Source organism: Candoia aspera, chromosome 2, assembly GCF_035149785.1.
Source record: "Candoia aspera isolate rCanAsp1 chromosome 2, rCanAsp1.hap2, whole genome shotgun sequence".
NCBI lineage: Eukaryota > Metazoa > Chordata > Lepidosauria > Squamata > Boidae > Candoia > Candoia aspera.
In genome coordinates this window covers 31,180,786-31,204,430 of record NC_086154.1, presented here as the reverse complement: position 1 = coordinate 31,204,430, position 23,645 = coordinate 31,180,786, and the positions used below count along the sequence as shown (strand labels likewise).

The 23,645-nt window shown below is 37.3% G+C and overlaps 1 protein-coding gene across 1 annotated transcript in view; it reads left to right on the top strand.

The window, feature by feature from the left end:
* Positions 1-2,698: 2,698 nt before the first annotated feature.
* The window catches only part of RYBP (RING1 and YY1 binding protein), a 73,224-nt gene continuing 52,277 nt past the window's right edge, over positions 2,699-23,645 (top strand). Inside the window, exons 1-2 of the mRNA XM_063291581.1 lie at positions 2,699-2,997; positions 4,064-4,189. Of these exons, the coding sequence (XP_063147651.1) occupies positions 2,966-2,997; positions 4,064-4,189 (158 nt within the window). The 5' untranslated portion in view covers positions 2,699-2,965. The remainder of the gene's footprint in view (positions 2,998-4,063; positions 4,190-23,645) is intronic.

Below are 23,645 nucleotides of genomic sequence, written 5' to 3'. Positions count from 1 at the left end.
ATTTGAGATTAAGCCCTATTATGTATAGAACTGAGATACATGTAGGTCTTTATGTGTATATGGGTCCATTTCATTTTGGCTTTTATTTTGCTTTGCATGCTTCATTAGGGATATAGGTTTATAAAAATGATCAAATATTATTTCTTCCTTGAATAGCACATTTTCTTTTGTTTCCACAAACATGTGATGGAGGGAGACATATCAGTTGCACACATCTGCAACTAAATTCCACTTAAAGTTTGACTGTGAAGTTATGTTCTTAACCATAGAAAAAGCAGACCAAAGCCTGGGTTAAACACTTAGATTCTGCATGTCTAGTTTTTATAAAATAGACACAAGCAGATGCATAGAAGCCACCTCTGTTGGCACTATGAGGTAGCATAATTACATTATACTGGCACAGGAATGTTTAGCAGTGGTTACAGTATTGGCAAATCTCCTAAACCTCTGAAACACACTAGAATCTGTCAATTTTTGCTGAGCTTGCTGCTGTAACTAAGTTTTGTGGATGCCCACTTGGCAAGTTTTAATTAATTTTTTCCTTCTCCCCTTATTTTTTTGAAAGAATCATGGATATTGTGTCATGGTTGGTCTTTGGGTTTGTGACGAGTATTATTCAGAGAGAATATAGTATTACATAGAGTACTTTTCTTCTTCTAGACAGGATTAATAAACCCCATACTGATATTTGGGAAGGAAAACATTCCATAGACACTGTTGAACTCTGAAGACCATCACACATGATTACATGCCTGTGGAGACTACTTTTTCCCTCTGCTTGTAATGATGCTATTTTTTTTTTTGAAGAGGAAAATCTAGGGTTAATAATGACATACATGACTGTGATCTCTGCTTCTGAAATCAGAATCATGTCACACATATACGAATAAAGAAACCTCTACTAGCAAAATAATACTGTCTTATATCCCTCTTTTTTATTTCATAAAGGAAAAGCAAGAATAAAGAAAAATAAATTTTAATTACCACAGAATTATGCATCTTAAGATGATAAAACAAGAAAATTATTAAATATAAATGGAATAAGCATATTAACTTTAATAATATTCCTGTTATGGAATATTGAAATTTTTAATTTTGAGGTAAATTTTAGGAATTTTCTGGAGGCCACACTCCAAGGTTTGGATTACACGTTATAAAACCTTACATTGCAAGGACAAAATATTTGCCCATAAAGCCTCTCTTCCTTTGGATATCAGATCGATAGGCAATAAATAGGCAGTCAATAAATAAATGTACAAATAGCTCAGCTGGCAATTAAAAAAAAAAGAAATGTAAGCAAATGATCCAATTTCTGAGGGAAACTGAAAAGAAGCAAGCTCTTTCTCTGAGAAGCTAGTTTGATTCTTTCTTCTCTGCGATTTGTGGATTCAAAGTGTCATGATCTTGATGACAAGGTTTTCAGACTTCATGTCTCTAGTAGCATTTCTAATTTTGAACTGCAGTTTCTGCAACAGATGAAGATATTCACAGGTAAGCATGTCTTGTGGTAAATGGGACCAATGTAGCTGCCATAAATCAGAAGCAGGCTGGTTATTCATTTTAATAAAATGTGTTAGTCGGAAAAGGTTCTACCAGGTTCCTTCTGATTTTTTGCCACCATACGCTGACCCGGCTCTTCTCTTACAATCTCCTAAGAGATCACTGATAATGAAATTTTGAGATGGCAGAAATCTAAAAATTTGCTGCTCTTTAACCACCGGAATTGATTAAAAGTGTTACAAGACTGTTAATTTGAAATTAGTCTACATGCCTGATGCAATTCTGTGATGGGGCATACACCCAGTGTACCTAGGACTGCTTCCAGAGTAACCTTGAATAATGCAGCTTCGTAGGTGATGACACAGGAAGAGCAAATGTTGACACATTTCTCAACTCACAGAAAACCTGATTAAAAAGAGTAGTCTAGAGGCTGTGGTACGTGGTGGCTTGTGAAGTATATGTGAGTGTTGGCACGCACAACCCCAACTTTTTGTAGGTAATTTCCAGAGGGGCAAGGCAGAATAATCACACAGTCCCGAGACCAAGGTGTGGGCACGTCTTCTCTCCATTAATGTTCCAGCGGGGCTGAAGAGGAGGCGGGCGAGGTGGGCTCTTCGGTAACGGTGACGTTACCCATCGGCCGGGCCCCCTCTCTTGCTTGGTACACGTTGGCGTCTGAGGGGGCACTAGCCAAGACGCGAGCCAGGGGCACGCTTTTCGGGATAAATCCGGGGCATCCGACGCAAGCGTGACAGGCGGGCGACAGTTTGAAGCACCTTCGCGCGAGGGGGTGACCAACTTCGGAAAGGCGGCAGGCTCTTCCGCGCCCTCTTCCGAGTGACTCCCACACTTCTTCCCCCTTTGGGGCGCGGACACACAAACACACCCGGCGCAGGAGAGGGCGAAGCGCGCGTCTCCGCTCCCCCTACTTTCGCCGGGGGAGAGATCCGACCCGCGCCGGCCACCCTCTTGGCTCGCAGCGGCAGGCGGCTGAACCGAGGCGGGGTCACATGCTGGCCTTGTGGGTGGCCAGGCGCCGCCCAGACGACGACGACGACGACACGCTCCTCTCGGTTCTTCCACGGAATCGGTTCTTCTACGTTCCTCGCCGAGGGAGCCGTTCCCCGCCGCCGCCGCGACTGACGGGCTAGAGGGGGTGCGTGTGGGGGGTGCACGTTCCCTTTCCCTCGCGCCAGCGGAGCCCAAGGCCGAGCTGCCCGGATTGGCCGGGGAGGGCCGCGAGCTCCGCCCGCTGTAGCCGTGCTTGCCTGGCTTGGAGGGAGGGGAGAAGAGCAGGGCTGCGCTCCCTGCGCTGCCTAGTCTGGAGCGGGAGCCTGGCAGCGGCAGGAGAGGCGGCGGCGGCGGCTGCTGAGGAGCAGCCGGAGCCTGCTGGTCTGAGGAGTCAGCCCCGTTGCCTTCCGCTCCGGGTGCGCGAGGCGAGGAGGGGGCTCGTCTCCACCGATCCATGACCATGGGCGACAAGAAGAGCCCGACCAGGTGAGGAGGGAAGGAAGTAGGGGCGCTTCGCGGAGCAGGCTAGAAAGAGAGGGCTTCTCCTAAGATGGAGGGAGTGTGGAAAGGGAATAGAAAGGAGTATGCGCGGGTGCCAGCTAGAACACCTACCTCCGCCTTATGCTCTAGGGAGGCGCTGTGTGTGGGGACTAGGCCACAGAGTGGTAGTAGTGGTGGTGGTAGTAGTGGTAGAGGAGGGGTCTTTTAAGATGGAGGAAGTGGGTAAGGAGAGCTTATTTGTTTGCCTGCCTGCCTGCCTCCCAGCCAGGTACAGAAAACTCCTTTTTCAATGGGGTTGGGTGGAGAGGAGGAAAAGCTGGAGCTCCTTGTATGGTAAGATGTAGGGGCCCAGGGTTGCTCTTAAGATGGAGGGAGTGTGTAAAAGCAAAGCGGAGAGCAAATGTTTGTGTTCCTCTCTGTGTATGTATGTGTGTCGGTGCCAGGGCTAATCTGGTGTTAGAGCAGCTATGGCGGCTCCTCACTCTCTTTCACACACATACATCTCCTCACACTGACTTCTTCCAGACAAAGGGAGATTTAACAAGGTAAAAGAGACAGACAGACAGACAGACAGAGGGGGCGCATGGAGGGACACGCCTACAATCCTTTAAAGTACAATTAAGCTCCCCCTCCCCACAAAAAAGAGGGAGGGTTTCAAGCCCTCTCAGATGCCTTCCACCATCCTTCTTTTCCTTTCCCTTCCAGATTCAGTGGTACTCCGTGTTGAGTGAAAATCGATTGTCTTGGAATTGAAGATTGAGAGGAAATGTTATCCTTTCCTCTCTCACTCAGGGGTATAGTAATGGGGGAATATGTATCTGGCGATAGTAAAGCACAGTGTGGTTTCAGGTTTATAGATGTTTTGCACCTCTTTCTGCTTCCCCTCCCTTTTACCTCTTTCCAAAAATGTGATTACTTTTTTAGCCAAAGAAAAGAAAAAGCAGGCAAGCAGAATGTAACATGACATAGCCTTGTTTTATTACCTTGTTTCTAACACCTGTTTTATTTCTTCTCTCTTTCTTTACCCTTCTTCAAATATGCACTTCTCAAGACCCAAAAGGCAAGCTAAACCTGCAGCTGATGAAGGTTTTTGGGATTGTAGTGTCTGCACCTTTAGGAACAGTGCTGAAGCCTTTAAATGCAGCATATGTGATGTCAGGAAAGGCACCTCTACAAGGTACATGGCCAAATTGAAATATGAATATTTATCTCCATTCTTAATTGTAACGAAGTTGACTTGTTGATTTACCATTGTGGTAGCAACATAAATTAACTCGGGGGAGTTTAAACTTGGTATTTTGTGTTGCAACCTTTCAGTAAAATTGAATATTTTGTAAGGGTATAATAAATATTTGATATTGTTTGTAATGTGGCATGTTTATAAGTAAAAAGTTGCTGGACATTTCTTGGGTCATTCAGATATGATTGGAAGCTTGTGTTTTTCTGTGCCATTATGATTCCAGGGATGCTACTGAATAGAATAAGCTGTGGTAAGAGAAAGGGCATTAGCATCTTCTGCTAAAGTATTCAATTTATCAATATATTTGGGTGTGGAATTGTATGGCACAGTAAAAAAATAGCATAAACATTCAGGTTTGTGTGCTGTTTTTTTTTTTAATATATAGTGGCTGTTTTATGTAAAATGCCAGAGCTTAGTAGAAAGCCAGTGTCTTCCAGAATAGCATAAACATTAGATAGAAAAGTATATGATCTTTGCAGAAGTGCTGTAGAAATAACAGATTTATGAGAACTTGGGGTGTCCTCTCTTTTTTCTGATTAAGTTATCCAGATTGTTGGAAATTCTTTCAAAAGGCTGAAACTGTTGTTGGTATTTCTTTCAGATAGTTAAGTTGAGAAGTGGCCTATCCTGTATCCTCGCAGTATTGTCATATGTTATGGCATGCTTTTTATTTTAATTAATTTCTATAGGAATAGTTACTTACTTGAAGGGTTTAAAAATGGTAGGGAGTAGGTATTTTGGAGCCTAGGCAGTAGGTGTCTTTGAGAAGTTCAGAATGTATTCACAATGTTTGGACATTTACTTTAATTCAAGAAAATCCTTCTACATGAGTGATACTTTCTGTGACATGAGGGCATTTCTTTGGTGTCATCTGAACTCATTCTTGTAAATAATACCTTTATCTGTGCAAGTCTTAACTGTTTTAAACAGGACTGATTTTACCTTGTGAGAGTTAATAAATATTGTAAGGTGGCTTTAGTATTGTCACTGAATCTACCTGCGGCTCTTGATTTCAAACCTGTTGATATTCATTTGCTCCTTTATTAGAAACATTTGTAAGATTAGCGTTTTTAGACTACATTTAACAGGGATAGACAACCAGCAGCTTTTAGGGTGGATATATTCTGTGTTTGTGTTCATATTGTGTATGATTGAGACATCTCTTCCCCCAATGAAAAAAATCACTTTTGTACGCTGGTACCACATGTCACAGGTCGTCTGGATCTATCATGCAATCTTTCTTTTAGCTTTAACTGCTACAAAGAGTGCTGGGAGACTATCACTTCCAACTACACTTTTTTTCTTATTCCCCACCCCCACCCTACTTTGGAGTTTTGTTTCGTTTCAATTATGGTATGATTTGACTTGGTTCCACCATGATAGATTCTGGAGAAGTGCTTATCCACCCTCACGTCTTTCTGCCTCTTTCACACATTCCCTGCATGGCTGTGGAGGAGCCTACAGAAGAGATGGACAACAGTTTTCAGAGGGTCTCTCTGGTTGCTTTGTCTCAGGAGTGAGAAAAGTCAGCTAATCCCTCAATAAGTAGGTTTTTTTTTTTTGACACACACAGAACAGTTGACTACGGAATGAATATACTCCTGAACAGATTGTGTCTGTTATGGGCAATATCTAACCCCCTTTGGGTTAGTTAAATGAGTCATTTGTGCAGGGTAGAGAATTCACATGAAATACCCTTCATCCCATGACCCATTTCAATGTGTTGCGCATACAGGACTGCTGTGTCAACTTTCTCCATAGTACTTTTTGGAGTGTTACAAGCACTGTCTTGTGTGTTTAATTTGTTTTATGTTGGTAATCAATTGTGATTTCTCTGTGCATTAAATACACTTGCAGTGTTTGAGATCAATAATTGCAAGCCCTTACTATAAGGCTGGGCAAACTTTATTATGGAGATTTCATTTTCATGATCAATTGAGCTTATGAAGTAAAACAAAATCCAAGCCCTCTAATATTACACTTGACAAAATGTAGCTGGGAGATGGAGATATTAAATAATATAATTTCATCTATTTAACTCTGTCATAAATTGTACATAAATAATTGAAAAGTTTCAACAAAAGTATAGTTGCATTTTTTTACAAGAGATTCTTAGAAGATGGTTTATTTGCTTTTGTAAATGTCCTACAAAAAGACTTAATGTGAACCTACCATGATGGGTTCCAAGTCCTCTATGTGTCTTTATTAGTATAATGCATTTAGCTTATGTTTTTGATATAAAACAAGTTTAAGGTGATTATTTACAGTGATATTCATAATATTCCATATACTTTTAACTATCATAGAGTGAAACTGAATATTGCAAACAGTTTAAATAACAGTATCTATGTGAACTTTAGATTGAGTTCTTGGTTGTGGCTTAGAATTATGAGTTACTGTATATGACGTAAGTTGGTGTCTAGGGGAATTTTTAATTTTTTTTAATAGACACTTGAAGTACAAAAATGCCATACTGTTTGGTTGAATATTACTCAGAATATTTACATCTAATGCAACAGTTGGTTTGTGTGTTTTCATACAGAAAACTTGCCTGCTAGGATAATTTAAGATCTAATTCAGGCCCTCAGTATTAATAGCAGTCTTTAACAAATTTAGTGATATTACTGAGTTAGAGATCGAAAATTTAGGATTGTGAAATTGGATTGGTAGAAACAAGACTTTTCTACCTCTTTCCTCCAAAATTGTACAGAGAAGTTAATGTGACTTTATGTATTTGATTTGTGACCACTTTTCTTACAGGAGCTCCAAATAGTATGCATAGAATTCCCTTCTTGCACCTGTGCCTTCCCCCGCCCTTTGTTGATTATGCTGGAATTTTAAAATCCCTGAAGATTGGGTAGTGATATTGTCCATAGATTGGGCTGTTTATGGAAGGTGTTTGTTTTGTATAGTGTTGCGTAATCCCTGTGGCTCATTTGGAGGAAGAAGGGTAGAAGGATATGTTGTGAATAAAGGATGGACAAATGACTTGTACCGAAATCCGAATTGAAGTTAGAGTTGCTATTTGTGTCAGGCAGTAGCAATAGGCTGTATGAATTAGAGCAGTCAGCTGTTCTAAAGAGTGCATGAAAATACTTCTTATCCTGTGTAATATTTTGTTGTGCTTTTTATACTCTTGTATCAATTAAGGGGAATTGATGCAGGTCACACATTGTGGACCTGATCAGTTCAATATTAGTTTGCTGTAGTTTTATATAGTTTTGTGTGATTGCTTATAGATTTTGAACTGAGTTATGAGAGTTGTTATATATTGGTAGTCTGACTTCAGCACTATCTAATATATCTTTGATGTGTTGGTGTTCATGACTAAAAGTGAAAGCCTCACTTGCTTTTTTCACTTAAGAAATTCTGCAGTGTTCTAATAAGTCTAAGATAAAATAATTATTAAAATAATTATTTGTTATAATGATATGGCAAAAGAATATAATTATTTATGAAGCTACATCTCTTTACAAGTTTCTGATTGTCTGGTGCACTTTAAATATCAGAAACATATTTGACTGGAAGTATTTAAATATGTAAGTATGTTATTAATCTAAAATCAAAGATAAATTTTGCATTTTCATTGTATTTTTAAAATATACAGTACAACAGCAGTGATATGTTAAATAATAAACACCAAGAAAAAGGAAGGGATCCTTATTCCCTGCCTATTTTAGATAAGATTGCAGTAGTAAGTTACTCCATTACACTGCAGTATATTAGGCTTCACAATCAAGAATATAAAGAGAACAAGAATAAGTCAGAAATTGAAGGAGATAATGGAAGCATAGAGAGTTGAAAAGCATTGGAGACACTGTGGTGCTTATCACTTTAGACTTTCATCTTGTTTTCTGGAGCTTGAAAATATAATATTGTAAAAATACTTGAAATTTCTGAAAGCTGCATAAATATTTCAGGAGTTAGCCATGTATATGAGCTAGAAACTTCTTTGGATTTTGAAATTTCCAACAATTTTTAAGGCGTTTTGTATTTTTTAAAATTACTATTTAATACTGAATGGTCCAGGATTCAAATGTTTGAATATGATAGGAGCAAAGAATGTGGTATGTGCAAAGAACAGTTTTTATTGTGGATATATTTCTGTTGTTAATATTGTTTGACAGGTGAGTGGATAATAGTAAAAACTTTAATCACAAAAACTTGTCTCTTATTTATCTTTCCACAGTTTGTATCTTTCAGCGTTCTTAACTAATACCAAGTATGTCTAAAGAGATAAGGGGGCTTAGGGAGAGGTGATTAAAGATAAGTGACCAGTGAGCATAGGAAAAATATTAAAGCCTAAGGGGGAAAAAAGAACAACCTTTTTTTACGTTTCATCTATGACTTCATATCTGTAGTTCTTGTTTGTTTTAAAATTTGGATTCGTCTTCCACTTGTTGAACCATATTATACCGCTAGACATTTCTCCCTGCAAATTAACAATTGAATTGACAATGCTTCTGTTTATACTGGCTAGATTTGGTTATTGTTTGTAAATAATTTTCTGTCATGGTACTACAACTGGTAAGAAGAATTTTTCTTTGCATGTTGATTATTTTATATATATATATATACACACACACACACACATATTTCTTTTGTTTTGAATAAATTGATTTAATGCAGTATTTTTTATGCTTATATCGTATTATGTTTTGAACATGGTAACCTAGAGAGTGAACTAAGACTATTATTAGGACTGATTATAGTACACCTAGAGATATGTGTGTAAATATATATTTTAATTGATTGTAGCCTAGTACTTTGATAAGCCCCATATGCTAGTTCCAAAGTACAAGATGAAATTAGTAATTCTGTTCATTTAGATAGTTCCATCATTACATAATGTAAGAAAAAATGAGGACACTTCCCCAGTACCCTAGAGGACAAATTCAGTAATTGAAATCAGGCTGGAAACAAAGGGAAACACTGAATGGCTGTTTCTCCTTCCTGTTCTCTGAATCTTGAAGGCAGAGTGCTTCCCAACAGATGCTTTAGCTTCAGAAGTTAAGAAACTATCCACATGAAGCCATTCAGCTAATCTCAACTGATAACTCAGAAAGCAGCAGCTGACGGCATTGTTCAAAATTGAGACATCAACCCAGTATGTGTCATAGAATTGCCGTATAATTATCTAAAATTTATTACAGAGGAAAACTATTCATTTTAAGGAATGTTTATTTTACAGGTGGGAGATAAATTACATAGAGTTGTTTATAGGTAAGAAATAAAAGTTTGGGAAAAGTGGACGAAATGTAATAGTAGATAAGTAGGTGTCTGTCTGTCTCTCTCTCTCTCTCTCTCTCTCTCTGTGTGTGCAAATAAATAAATAAAGGCACCATTCATTTTTTGGATTGGGGCCTCAATATGTCACTCAAAGACCAATATGTCCTTGATCCCAAACAAACTTACCCTTTCTTTAAGTAGACTTAGCACTTTTGGATTTAGTTATAGAGAGATGTATAGCAATCATGAGAACAAAAGTTTAGTGGAGTAAAGATTAGCATAATGGAGAAGCATGTGAATTAAAATATAAAGTCCATGTGCATTTTTTAAAAAGTGAACTTTAACCAAGAATTAAATCTTTCATTTAGTTCCTTGCAGATTTAATTTTATTTTTTTAAAAAAATCAGACTAAAGTTTAAGCATATTTTCTTCATGTTTCTTTCACATGACAGCATGTTCTACAAGCTAAGTAAATGTAAAATATCTGTCTGTCTGTCTGTCTGTCTGTCTATCTATCTATCTATCTATCTATCTATCTATCTATCTATCTATCTATCTTCCCTTTCCTGGATGCTACCTCCATGTCTTAATCCTAAATTGCTTCTTTATATAAGAGAGAATTTTTTCCGACTATTTTCTTTATTGAAGTTTGTTATTGGAAAATTTTGGAAGAGGCAGGAAAAAAAACCTTTTTCACAGATTTTTATAATATCTAAAGTACTGCACTACTGTACCATGAAGGTTGATAGGCTATATGTATTAAAAACCTACACAACCCTCTTAGCAATAGAAAGTGTTGCTTTGAAAATTCTCCCTCAAATAACATTAGAAGCATCCCAACGTGTTCCCAGGAGGTTGTTCTCTTCTATGCCTATATGTAATCTGACTTTATGCATAGGTACATATCCATTATGCCATTCTTTTTTGGGACAAGCAGTATTATACAAAGTGCAGAAAAAGAGTGAGAAGTAATGGGAAAAAGGAATTTTTCCTTTTTAGGAAGTATAGGAAATAATAGAAAAGGAAATAACAAAAAAGGAAATATAGGTAAATCTAGTGTATACCTCTCCATACCTTTTCATCCTTGCTTCCACCATATCTGTTCATACCCATTTAGTCATTGCCTTTTGTTCTTTAAACTTCTCATCTCTTTCTTTTTGAGGATTTAATCAACTCCATCCAACCATACCTTTTTCAATCTTCCCTTTTTTCTCAACCCACTTTTTTCATGTATGTGCTTTGTGATTCATTCATTAAATCTGACTAACCCCCCTCACTGTACTACTTTTGCACTGATCACTCACTTTTGTATTGAATTCCTCTTCATTCATCCATTCTTGACTCTTACCTGCTCCTGTTTTACTGGACACACTTAAGTAACTCATTCCCATTGCAACTTTTGTTTTCTCCTGACATATCCAGTATTTATTTATTTCGTATGACATAGCAGAATGCAGCATTGTTGCATAAAAATCACAGAAACTATATATAAAAGTGTATAAAATATAGGACATTGGGACAATAAATTATTTTTAAAACATGCAATACAAATGATGGATAAAATTATGAATAAATTAAGTTGCGTATGAGCAGTTACTAAAGTATCTAAGCCTATGGCCAAATATCTAAATCATTTAGCCATTGGACAGCAGTAGCCTCAAGATGATGTAGTTCTTGCAGGGAGCCAGGAAACCTTCTGAGGGGACATTGCATCGCGATGTGATGTAAAGTTTGCGGGATGTTTCCACAGTCTTAGTTAGGATTATCAACCAGCCCCCATTTATGTTTCCAATATCAGCACCTGCCATGATTAGTTCGAATCTGATTAAGCACAGTCCAGTTTTTCCTTGGGAAATCAAAGCCGTAAGGGCGTTGTGCTGGATCAGACACTAAATTAAAGAGGTCTGGGTTAGAAGTTGCCCACTCCTGGCGCCATGCTGTCTCAAATTTGGAGACTAAAACCCAGCATCAATAAAAACAAGGTCACTTGTTTTCATTTGAACAGTAGACAAGCCAACTGTATACCAAAAGTGGAATTTAGGAATCAGCTGCTAAAGTTCAGTCGTAACCCAAAGTATTTAGGAGTGACCCTCAATCGGTCTTTTAACTTATAGGGAACACCTAAGAAAAACCATAAAATAAAAACTAGGAACAATATTCTACACAAACTTTCTGGCACCAGCTGGGGAGCAAGTGCCACAGTTCTTAGGACATCAGCTCTTGCTCTGGTATATTCAGTGGCTGAGTATTGTAGTCCTGTATGGTTAAACAGCACTCATATAAAAGCAGTGGACACCCAGCTTAACCACACTATGAGGCTAATATCAGGAACCATTAAATTGACGCCTTCCAAATGGCTACCGGTACTATCCAACATACCACCCCCACATCTTAGAAGACAACTTGCCTTAAAAAGGGAGTGGCAGAAACGAGAGGCAAATCGGTTATTACTTATACACAAGGATTGCCATGATCAAGTATTTAGACTTAAATCTCGGAACCTGCCGTGGAGACTTGGACAGCAATTAGAAAAGACTTTTGACATTGAGACATATCCAGTCTACTTCCATGAATCAAAATGGGCAGAAGCACACAGTCATACATGACTGTTTTCATTTCTTTAGAATATTCCTTCTTTCCAACATATATAGCCCTATACTATTCTGCCATTTGTGCATCTTACAATTTCTCCATTTCCCCATTTTTAGTAAACATTGTGCTAAGGCACACACATTTATCTAGTTACTATAATTTATTGCCATTTATGTGTAACTTGCAACCATTCTTTTCAGTTTCCTTGTTGGTGGCAGCTATCTTGGTCTTCGATTCATTAATTTTCAGATCTGTACTTCTCATTGTGTCATGCCATTTATTTAACATTTGCTGCAAATCTTTTGGGTTCTTAGCCAGTAATGCAGCATAATTTCTATACAAAAGTACACATATGACAATGTCCTTGATCAGCACATCTCTGATGTCACCATAAGCGTTCTATAATCTATAAATATGTTAAACAGCCAAAGGGGCATCACACATCCTATTCTTCCTCCCTTGTTAGTGTTGCAACATTTGCTAAACATTTTAGTTATTCTCACGCATGCTTTACTTTACTTATACTACTCTTGCCATGTACAGTAGACAACCTGCAATTCTATGTTGAGCTATGTTAATTTTATCATACACTTTCTCTAAATCAACAAATGTATAATGCACTTTCTTACATTCATATGTTTCTTAATAACTTGCTGAATAACAAAATCTGCTGTTATGTCCTCTCCATCTAAATTCTGCTAAGCACTTTCCCACATATACTTTACAAGCTAATCCTCCAGTACTTTTTGCACTCTTTCTACCTTTCCCTTTGGAAGAATGCCATTATTATTTCCTTACATCAGGCATGTATGCAGTTTTTATACATGTTAAATAAATCACGTACTTTAACAGTTCACCAATTACACCATCAGCATCTGCAGCTATACCATTTCCCAGCATTCTCACTACTTTTATTGCATATTTTATAGAACACCTATAGCAATCTGTTTTTCATGATGTTATCATTCCCATACAAATGTCTGAAATGCTCCTTCTAGCATTTCACCACTTTTATTTTTAATTACATTCACTCTGCTGGAGGCTCCTTGTTTAGCCCCTTTCACTTACTTCCTAAACATACTGAATTTTGTTGGCCACTTTTAATTATAACCATTCCTTGCACTCTGACTACATTTTTGTAACTATTTTTTCTCTATATACACATTATTCAATAACTTTCATCAATCTTGCAGAAATCATTCTCTTAAATGCACTGTTTTCTCACCCACAGCCTCTTTCACTTCGTTCTCCTAAATATCCTTTATTTTCCTTCCATTAGTGCAACTCCATACTCTCTCTGGAACTCAGTAACATAATTTATTTCACTTTCCATTCTTATTTTTTGGGAGATTAGTCAGTCTTCTAATACTTTTTCATACAGGGCTCATACTTTATCTTTAGTTGTTCTACTTTCAGTCTAGTTTCTTTCACTTCTTTCTTGTTCTATGTACATTTTTTTCCAGAGATCCAGTTATGATATACCAAATAATGATACATCCCATATTCAAAATCTCTTAACACTTTTATTGTCCACTATTTTACAGTCTTTTCATAGTAAGGTCTGAAATCAGTCAGGCTTTTCAATTCATTTATGTTCAATGTTCATGCAAATAAAGACATACTTAAAGCATATTTGAAAGAAGTCCTTTTTCTAAACGATACACACAAATCATCATTCTCCTTTCTTCTAGGGTCTCTAAATAGCCAATTGCTTTTTCTTGTCTGTTTCCACCTATTCATTCATGTCACATATGAGAATAATTCTCCCCCTTCCCCCATCTAGTACATCATCATGGCTGTAACCCATTGAGACTTTCATATAATGCTTTTAGCAAGAGAAGAAAAGAATATTCTAGATTATTAGTTTTAGTTGTATCTGTGCCATATGCAGCATTCCCTGCTAAAAGTAAGAACACTGCAGGTCAATTTTGGCAGATTTTGGCCAGTACGCCACAAGGGTAAACATTCTTATGCTATTCTATACAAGTTAGTATTTCTAATCTAGAAACTACCTTACAATCCATTGTACTGTTTCTGGTGCCTCTTTTAACTAGGAGGTATATGCAGTGTCTTCAGTGGTATAGGAATACTACTTCAAAATGCAGATAGGTCATCCCTTCCTAAGGAGTTGGCCCCTAAATTAAAACACATTATTTTCCTTCAAGACCTTGTTGCTTCAACAGGTTGTGTGTTGACTCTACTGCCTTGTAGTAAAGCAATATATAGACAGTCATTTTAAAAAAGTGCCTTTCACTCATGAACATTTCATGGTTCTATGAGACTAATCAAAAAAGTATAAAATATATCTTTGGAGAATCTAAATAGAATTTCATGTGATTCCTTATAGGAAGAAGAAGAAACCAACCCAGTGACCTGAAAGCAATAGTCTTATGCTGGGTCATTTGACTGGAAAACTAAGTGTCAAGTATTTTATTTAGACTTAGTCATTGTATGTCTCTTTTTTTCAGAGAGTAATGCTTAAAAATGATGAAACTCAGTAATCTACTTCATGAGCATATAAGTGGTTCTGTGTGTCATTGGGTCTCTTGAAAAATGTAGGTCATTTGGAAAAGTGTATGTTTCTTCTGTAACAAGTAGCTTTTGACCTATGATAGAACAACACAGGTTAGGTATGCAGGTTCCATTCACCAGCACTAGATACAGTTTTGCAATATACAACAAATATAATCTATTTCATTTTTAAAAGGCGTATTTTAGAAAACAAATGGACTGTATGTTGCTGAATAATAAACAGAAACATCAATTTAGTGTTTACCAAAATAGCTGAGAAAAAAATCTGACGTGATTATGAGGTTGTAATATAGAAGTTTGATTCTGCGATTGTGTGCTTCCTACAGTATCTCCAACTTGTTTAGCAAATAAATGTATATATGAAGTGTGTGATATTTTCAAAGCAAGTTTATGAGAGAATATAAAATACATAACACAACTAAGTACTTTTCTGCCCTTATTGTGTCCGTGGATAGCCATACCACGGTTGTAGAGGGGGAGAGTATAAAATACATCTTCAGAGAATCATAGAGGGGGCTTGGAGAGCCTCCTGCAGGGGGTGTGCAGAAGAATTTGTTCAGCATCTGTTGGACAAAGTCACTTGAATTCACTCAGAGTTGGATGCCAGCCTTGTTGGAGGTCCAGAGGAGATTCTTGGGGGGAGTCTTGCCGGGTTATCTGGGAATGGTTTGAACCTGTTGGGCCTGAGGAAGTGGATAGGGTCCTTAGGACTGTGAGCTCAGTCACCTCTTCAGATCGATGCCCCTCCTGGCTTGTTAAAGCTGCTCGGGGGGTGTCATGTGAGTAGGTTCTAGCAGTGGTGAATTCTTCCTTGAGTGAGGGGGTTGTTCCTTTACCTCTTAAAGAGGCCTTGGTTCGTCCCCTCCTCAAGAAGCCATTGCTGGACCCAACGATACTGGACAATTTTCACCCAGTATCTAACCTCCCCTTTCTGGGGAAGGTGGTTGAGAAGGTGGTTGCGCAGCAGGTTCAAAGGACCTTGGATGAAGCAGATTATCTGGATCCCTTTCAGTCGGGATTCATACCCGGGCATGGGACAGAAACAGCACTGGTTGCACTTTTGGATGATCCCTGGAGAGGGCAGCATGGAGGTTATGCATCCGTTCTTGCCCTACTTGACCTCTCTGTGGCTTTCGATACCATCAACCATGGTATCCTTGTATCCTTCTGGATCGGCTCAGGATTGGGGATGGGCAGCACTGTGTTCTGCTGGTTTCTCTAGGGTCAATTCCAGTTGGTGGTGATTGGGGAAGAGAGATCCCACCCTCGGCCCCTACTCTGTGGGGTGCCGTATGGTTCAGTGCTCTCTCCTCTCCTATTCAACATCTACGTGAGGCCTCTGGACAGGCTCATCTGTTGCCATGGGGTGAGGTATCATCAGTAGCGACAATAACAAACATATGAGATAGATTGGGCTGAGAGAGAATGATTGGACTAAGTCACCCAGTGAGCTTCAGTGGTTGAAGGTAGACTAGAACTTTTCTGCTATTAATTAATTGTTTCTGTTATTAATAAATGTTTTAACCACTATATAACACTTTGACTATTCTCAATGGTCTATTTGATTTGTAATCTGGGCATTTTGTGGGACAGAAAGCTAATTCTGTTTTTTCTGTCAAGGCCTAGACTGTTTGCCTTTGGAGCTGAAGCTGTATATTTCAAATCATAGTTTAAGAAAAGTTAAACTATTGACTTTTACTCAAGCCTTTAAGAGTTTTTTTAAAAAATGTTTGGAATCTCTTAGTTGGGCTTTAATGGCTTGTTACGTGTATCAGTATTTGTAAGTCATTTAGAGCTATAAAGGAAGGTAGATGGCATATACAATTTTAAATAAATAAATGACACAGCAGAAAGCTTCAGGCCAGACATGATCAAGTTTCATTTCATAAAAGTCACTTTTCTGGGTAGGTAAATACAAGATTTGGTGTGCCCAAAGCAATTTTTGGGTGCAGATGTTAATTGCGTTCTGAGGCTATCATGCTTTATGATTTCATTAGAAGAACCTGTTGCTTATTTTGAAGGGCACATATATAATATGTCACAGTGCTTAATTTAACATGTATTATTATATAAACTGATTAATGTCTCTTGAACTTTGTGTAAATAAGGAACCCAACACTAACTTAAGCATTGTCCTCAGGCTTTATTTAGAGATATGTTTGGATATATAGTGAGATTTCAGTTTTCATGGCTGTGTCTCCAGAACAGGGATTTGATGTGTTAGAATGTCCAGAATAGCTTGCAGTCTGTTGTACAAATAATAAAGATATAGGCTGCTGTTTCAGCACTACCAATGTCATGTTTCTATCATTTATTTTGTGATTTCTCACTATTGTTGCTGCTCCTTGTATGACTATACTCGATTCAAATCTATCCTTTGGTTGCCCTGTTTCTGAGTTATGCTTCTTTCTTGCTTGATCTCATTCCAATATCTGGAATGAGCATCTGGATTGATACTTTGACAATGGGCATATCATACTTTTCTGGGTTTATTTATTTATTTGATTTGATTTCTATAGCCGCCCTTCTCAGCAAGTGACTCAGAGTGGCTGACAACAATAAAAACTATAAAACAGTTAAAACAATTTCAATTAAAACAATTAAATCACAGAATAAATATACATGGCTACCAAGTAAGCAGTGCATAGATGTTAATATAACCAAGAAACAGGACCATTCACACATTCAGGGCCCCAGACCTGGCCACATAACCAGGTCTTCATGGCCTTACCAAAGGCCAACAGGATTGGGGACACAAGGACACATACTGTATAATTAGAGTGAAGTTGTCTTCGAAAAAAGAAAAAAAAAATCCACCCCCCCTGGATTCATTAGAGTATAACTGAAGTAAGTATACATAGGATTTGCAAATTAATTAGCAATTGGAACATGTACAAAAAGTGCTGCTTTTTAGAAATGCCAAGAGAGCAACTACCTTTCTCTCAATTATTCCCAAACTGGCACTGACTAATTATATAAGCTTTGTTGTTAAAGGTAAACATATTGCTGTATAAATTAAGTTCTGTTGTTGCATTTCTGAAAAATGTAAATGCCCAAGAGGAAAGACCTTGTTCTTAACTGAATGTGTGTGACTTCTGCACATAGCCACCAAAGGCACGTGTTCTCTCTGTGGTTATTTTGATTGCTTATATTACTTGAGTAAAGTGTAATGTAGCACTCTTATTCCAGAAACTGATTGCCGTGTGAGAACTTTCTCTTCCAGAGGTTTCAGTAGAATAGGCAATACTTTGACAGACAGTAACACTGTGTTGGGAGTCAGTCAATACATTCAGTTGTTTTGATGGGATACTCAGAGCATATCACTAGCAGAAAAGGGGAAGGCTTTCCTCTGAAATGCTAATTTTAGAGGAAATTTTGTATTAGCTTTCTTGCTCCTGTGTTATTACTGAGCTATTTTAAGTCCTATTGGGAGCAGCAAAGAAAAATAAGTAAATAACTTTGAAGTGTATATTATTTTTATGATACTGTTTTGTTGTACATTAACAACACTTAAATAAATTGCAACTTTGTCCTTGTAAGCAGAATGAAATGAAAAAGAATTAATTCTAATTAAGCCATGCTGAACCACCAAATCCACAATTCTCAATCAGATGTCAATGAGACATGATTGTATTAACATTTTCCCACCAACTGATGTAAAAAGATTACCCACCACAGTCACTGAAGGTAATATATAACCATTGTGATTACAGAAATAGCCAGTTCTTATGCTCAATAAATTTGTCTCACTCCTTTTTAAAGGTGCCCATGTGGTAACCCTCACTATATCTTGTGACCATCTCTGCATCTTGTGATAGTTGATCCCACAGTTTAGGTTTGTATGATACGAAGAATTGTTTCCTTTTATCTCTCTTGAATATTCTGTTACTTTGTTTTATTGGATAACTCTGATATCTAGTATTATGAAACATAAAGAAAAACTATCAACATTTTTGCCTCATTCTTATGCTTCTGTAATCACCTTTCCCACTTTAGGAGTCCTAAACATCATTTTCCTCATAAGAGAATGTTCTAGCTCTCTTACATTGTTTTGAATGCTCTTTTTCCAACACTACAATATGACTGTATTTTTCATTTTCATTTATTCCTATTGATCAACAATATATAATTTTGCTTTTTAAAATAACAGCACACATGTGTTTTCATGGAGTTATTTGCTACTCAGCCAAGGTTTTGTTTCTAGTTAATCACTGGTGCTTCAGACTATAACAGTGTATATGTATAGGTCGATTTTTATCTGAAAACATTTCAGTATATGTTTCCAACATTTGAAGCTGTTAATTATCCCTTTTTATTTATAAAATGTGTATCCTACTTTTTATTATTAAAAATGGTGCTGAAGCAAATTGTTTAAGGTAAAGGTAAAGGTTTCCCTTGACGTAAAGTCCAGTCGAATCCGACTCTAGGGGGCGGTGCTCATCTCCGTTTCTAAGCCTTGGAGCCGGCGTTGTCATAGACACTTCCGGGTCATGTGGCCAGCATGACGACTCGGAACGCCGTTACCTTCCCGCCGAAGCGGTACCTATTGATCTACTCACATTTGCATGTTTTCGAACTGCTAGGTGAGCAGGAGCTGGGATTAACAACGGGAGCTCACCCTGCCGCGCGGTTTCGAACCGCCGACCTTCCGATCGGCAGCTCAGCGGTTTAACCCGCCACCCGAAATAAAGAAATTTGATCTCTTCACTGTTCATCTCTAGTTTCAGTTAATTCATGAACAAAAAAAACATCAATACCAATAGAGAACCTTGGGTATTCTATGGTTTGTGTATGTGATAGATAGATACACACACACACACGCATCATTTTCAATAATTATGAATAAAATGTTATTATGCTAAGATGGCTTTGGTAGGTAGTTTATGCACTGAAATTCTAGACAAAATATTTATCATTTGCTGTTTAACAAAATAAAGTCATAAAAATCAGTTGGGATTCCTTTGACAGTTATTTTTGAGATATCAAACTGATAAACTGTCTATAAACACTTTTAATGCATTCATATTAGCAAAATGTTGTTGCAGAAAATAGTTTTGATTGTAATTTCACAGGTAGCTGCCGTCTTTGAATATTTCATCCTTGAACCGTGTGTTGAGATACTGATATTTATTTAAATTATGAATAGCATAGTAGATAACTTGATTTCCTTAAAATATATTTTCAGCCCTAAAAATAAGTCAGGAGAAAGCTTATATAGTATTTTAAGTACATAAAATATAACATTTGTTTTGATTGTTAATTTATGTATTGATTATTCAAATTTATACTGTGTACTGAGTTGGGTTAACAAAGTAGGAAAATTTCTATTTAATGAATTTCTTAGAGAAACTGAACTATAAAGTATAATTACACATATCATTTTTATCCTGTTCTTCAATTGAAAAGTCTCCAGAGCAACTTAAGAGATAATTAAATAATCAAGGCAGCCCCTTTTCTCAGGCTTGCATGAAACAGTTCTTAACGTAGCCTTCCCAAACTTGTCCTTCCCAAACTTGTCCTTCAGTTGCAATAGATGAATAAAGCTATTGACATTGATTGGACAAGGTTGGACCAACAGCATAGCCCATATAAAGGGCACTGTCTTGGAGAAGGCTATACTAATGTTACTGTTAATATAGCAATCGGCTGGAAAGAGAACAGTACAGGTAGCCTGATAGAATGGCTGCCACTAGTTGACAGTTGAGGGAGAGCATTCTTGGCAGAACCAATGAGTTAACTCTCTCTGGATGAGACTAATTTCTATCTATGAAAAATAAAAAATATATATTTCCCTTGAAAATTGATAGATTATGTGCCGTCAAGTCATTTTTGACTCCTAGTGACCACATAGATAGGTTTTCTCCATCTATCCCTAACCTATTCTTTCAAGTCTCACAATGGTGCATTTATCGCCATTGTAACAAAGTCCATCTGCCTTGCTGCTGGTTGTCCTCTTCTACTCTTTCCTTCCATCTTTTCCAGCATTTGAGCGTTTTTCAGCGAGCTGGGTCTTCGCATAATATATCCAAAGTAGGATAATTTGAGCCTGGTCATTTGTGCCTCGAGTGAGAACTGTGGGTTGATTTGTTCAATGATCCATCAGTTTGTTTTCTTGGCTGTCCCTGGTATTCTCAGGAGTCTTCTCCAACACAAAATTTCTAAGGTGTCAATACTCTTCCTATCCTGTTTCTTTAAAGTCCAGCTTTCACTTTCATGGAGTGTCACCAGCGTGGCTTGCACAATTCTGATATTTGTAGGTATAGACACATAACGGCATTGCAAACTAAAGTTCATTATCAATAACTATATTGTACTGCTGTAATGTAGCCATGTATTCACTTCACAGTAAACTTACAAAAAAGCACAAGAATGTTAAAACTCCAGAAGCCATGTTTCCATGAAGTTGTATTTTTTGCTGTTGTGTCACAATCAGTAATTAATTATTGGATCAAACTGTAACAAAACGCAGTTTTGAAAAGCAGATGTAATTGTTGATGTGACATTCTGAAATGTTGCATGCTATCTTTTTGAACATACTATAGTTTAAATGTAAATGTTGCTATTGTGGCCACCTTAAATTGAAATCTTGATATTTTTATCTCATAAATAAGAACTATTTTCTTGCAGATAAGTTATCTTGTCCTTTAATAACACCCCCCAAGTATACTATGGCTAAGACAAAAAGAACATAAAACTGTACTAAAGAGGTGTAAAAGCAAATGTTTGTAGTTTTATTGGACTGGGCCAGGTTTATTTTTAAGAAAAATATATGCAGACCAGGTAAAAGATTTTATTTTATTTTTATTTCATTTATCTAATTTATCCCCGCCCATCTCCTCCCATCGGGGGACTCTGGGCGGTTTACAACTATCGATTAAAAACCATAACCATAAATACACAAAATAAAATACAGTAATAAATAATATAAATAGAGGTAAAAATAATTTTTGATTATCTTAATGTATATTACCATGCAGTTTATATCTGTATATATCAATAGATGGAGGAAATTATGCAGAATTCTCAGAAGTATTCCACTCTACTTTTCATTTTTGGTTTGAGAGATTTCTGATAATCATAACATAGCTTATTTGTGTGTGTGTTGTAATTATGCTACATTTTGTAGCCATCTTGTGCTGAGGTTAGAATAGTTGTAGCCATTGCCACTTACTTCAAGAGTTCCATGGCATTATGGTATGAATAAGCCTACAGCTATGTTATGATGAAAAATCACAGCAAATGTTCTTGACGTTGCATAACCCACAGCAATTCTGTTCTTGTAGTACAGAGGTTGGCAGCCTTCTTCCACATAGGGACCAGAGGCCATGTCTGTGAGTGGGTGGCAGGCCACATTCACCTCTATAGCTAATAAGTGAAGGAAATTATAATAAAACATAACAAACTATGAATAATGTTTATTTAAGTAATATTATGTCTTTAAAATGTCTTTTACACAATTAGTATGGGACTTGATGCTGTTTGTTGCTTGAAAGTGTGGGAATAAGCCAGGCGGAGGTCTTGGATGCTATTTTTCCTTCCATCCCCCTCTTTGCCTCCTTACAGCTGCCGCCCAGTTGCTGCCACCTCCTCCATTTTCCAAGCAGGCCCAATGGCTGAGGCTCACCTGGTTGCCTCACTCACTGGAGTGGAAGGAAATGGGGTATGCAGAGACTGTGAGTGGGAAAACCAGGGACATGTCACTGCCTGTCGCTTGGCCTGTCCACCTCAGCTCAGATTCATGCTGAGTGTGGCCACCACCACCATTTCCTCTTACTTCTCTGCCTCATGGCTCCTTCTTGCTATCCACATTAATCAATAGAATTGGAAAATATTTTGCACAATTGGATCAATTTTTACTAGGTTGCAGTATTTTTAAAATTGAAATAATATGACTAACATTAATTAATTATTAATTAAGTTACATTAATAGGAATCTAATTCTTATAATAAGAACTAGTATGGTGTAGTGATTAAGGCATCAGGCTAGAAACCGGGAGACCATGAGTTCTAGTCCCACCTTAGGCATGAAGCTAGCTGGGTGACCTTGGGCCAGTCACTTTCAGCCCTAGGAAGGATGCAGTGGCAAACAACTTCTGAAAGACCTTGCCAAGAAAACCGCTGGGACTTGTCAAGGCAGTCTCCAAGAATTGGACACAATTGAATGGATTAAAAAAAAAAATCTTATATAACTTCAGAATTTCTGTAGGAATCTAACCTAAACTTTGTTTAATTTGCCAAGCTTTATAACACAATCTTATACAATCCTCTCCTCAGCATTGGGGCCAATTGCTTTGAGTGGGGCATAACTCTATAGGGTTGTAGCCTTGGTTATCTAAAAACATGTAAAGCATAAATGAACAGTTTTTAGATCTAAGTGAAATACTTGGAATTTCAGATTTCTAGTTATTGCATTATCACTTCAGTTCAAGAGATAAGATTCCTATATTTAGCCTGTTTAATTCTGTAGACTAAAACTCTTCAAACTTTCTTTCTGAGTTTCTACTTACAGTGAACAAAAGATAATGTAACCTTTACAGGATTTTTTTTAGCAACTTAATGTTCTGAAATAAAATTAAAAATACCTACTATCCCTCCACATTTTCTTTAACTGAACTTGATTAAATTTGATTAATTTTTCCTTGTGAAGGGTTGTATAAGGAACAATATGTTGTTAAATGTAATTTTTATAGCTATATTTAATGTATAGATATCTATATCTAGAGTTAAACTGAAGTAGGAATGGCAATTAAAATGCAATACTTTTCTTAAAAACTTCAGTGGGGAATATATGCATATTTCAGCAGAGTGTACCAGTAAAGTAGAAGTTTAAAGAAGATAAACGTTCACATGTATCGTTATCTTTCAAAAATGATCTGCCACACAACATTCAGGCTGAATTCTTATTTGTATAGGTTTAGTTGTTTTCCTAAACTAAGAATGTCATTTGATGTGTAGGTGTCACCCGTATAATAAAATCCAAAATCTCTTTCAAGTTGTCTCTAATGTTGACTGGAAATAGGACCAAATCATTTGTCTTCTG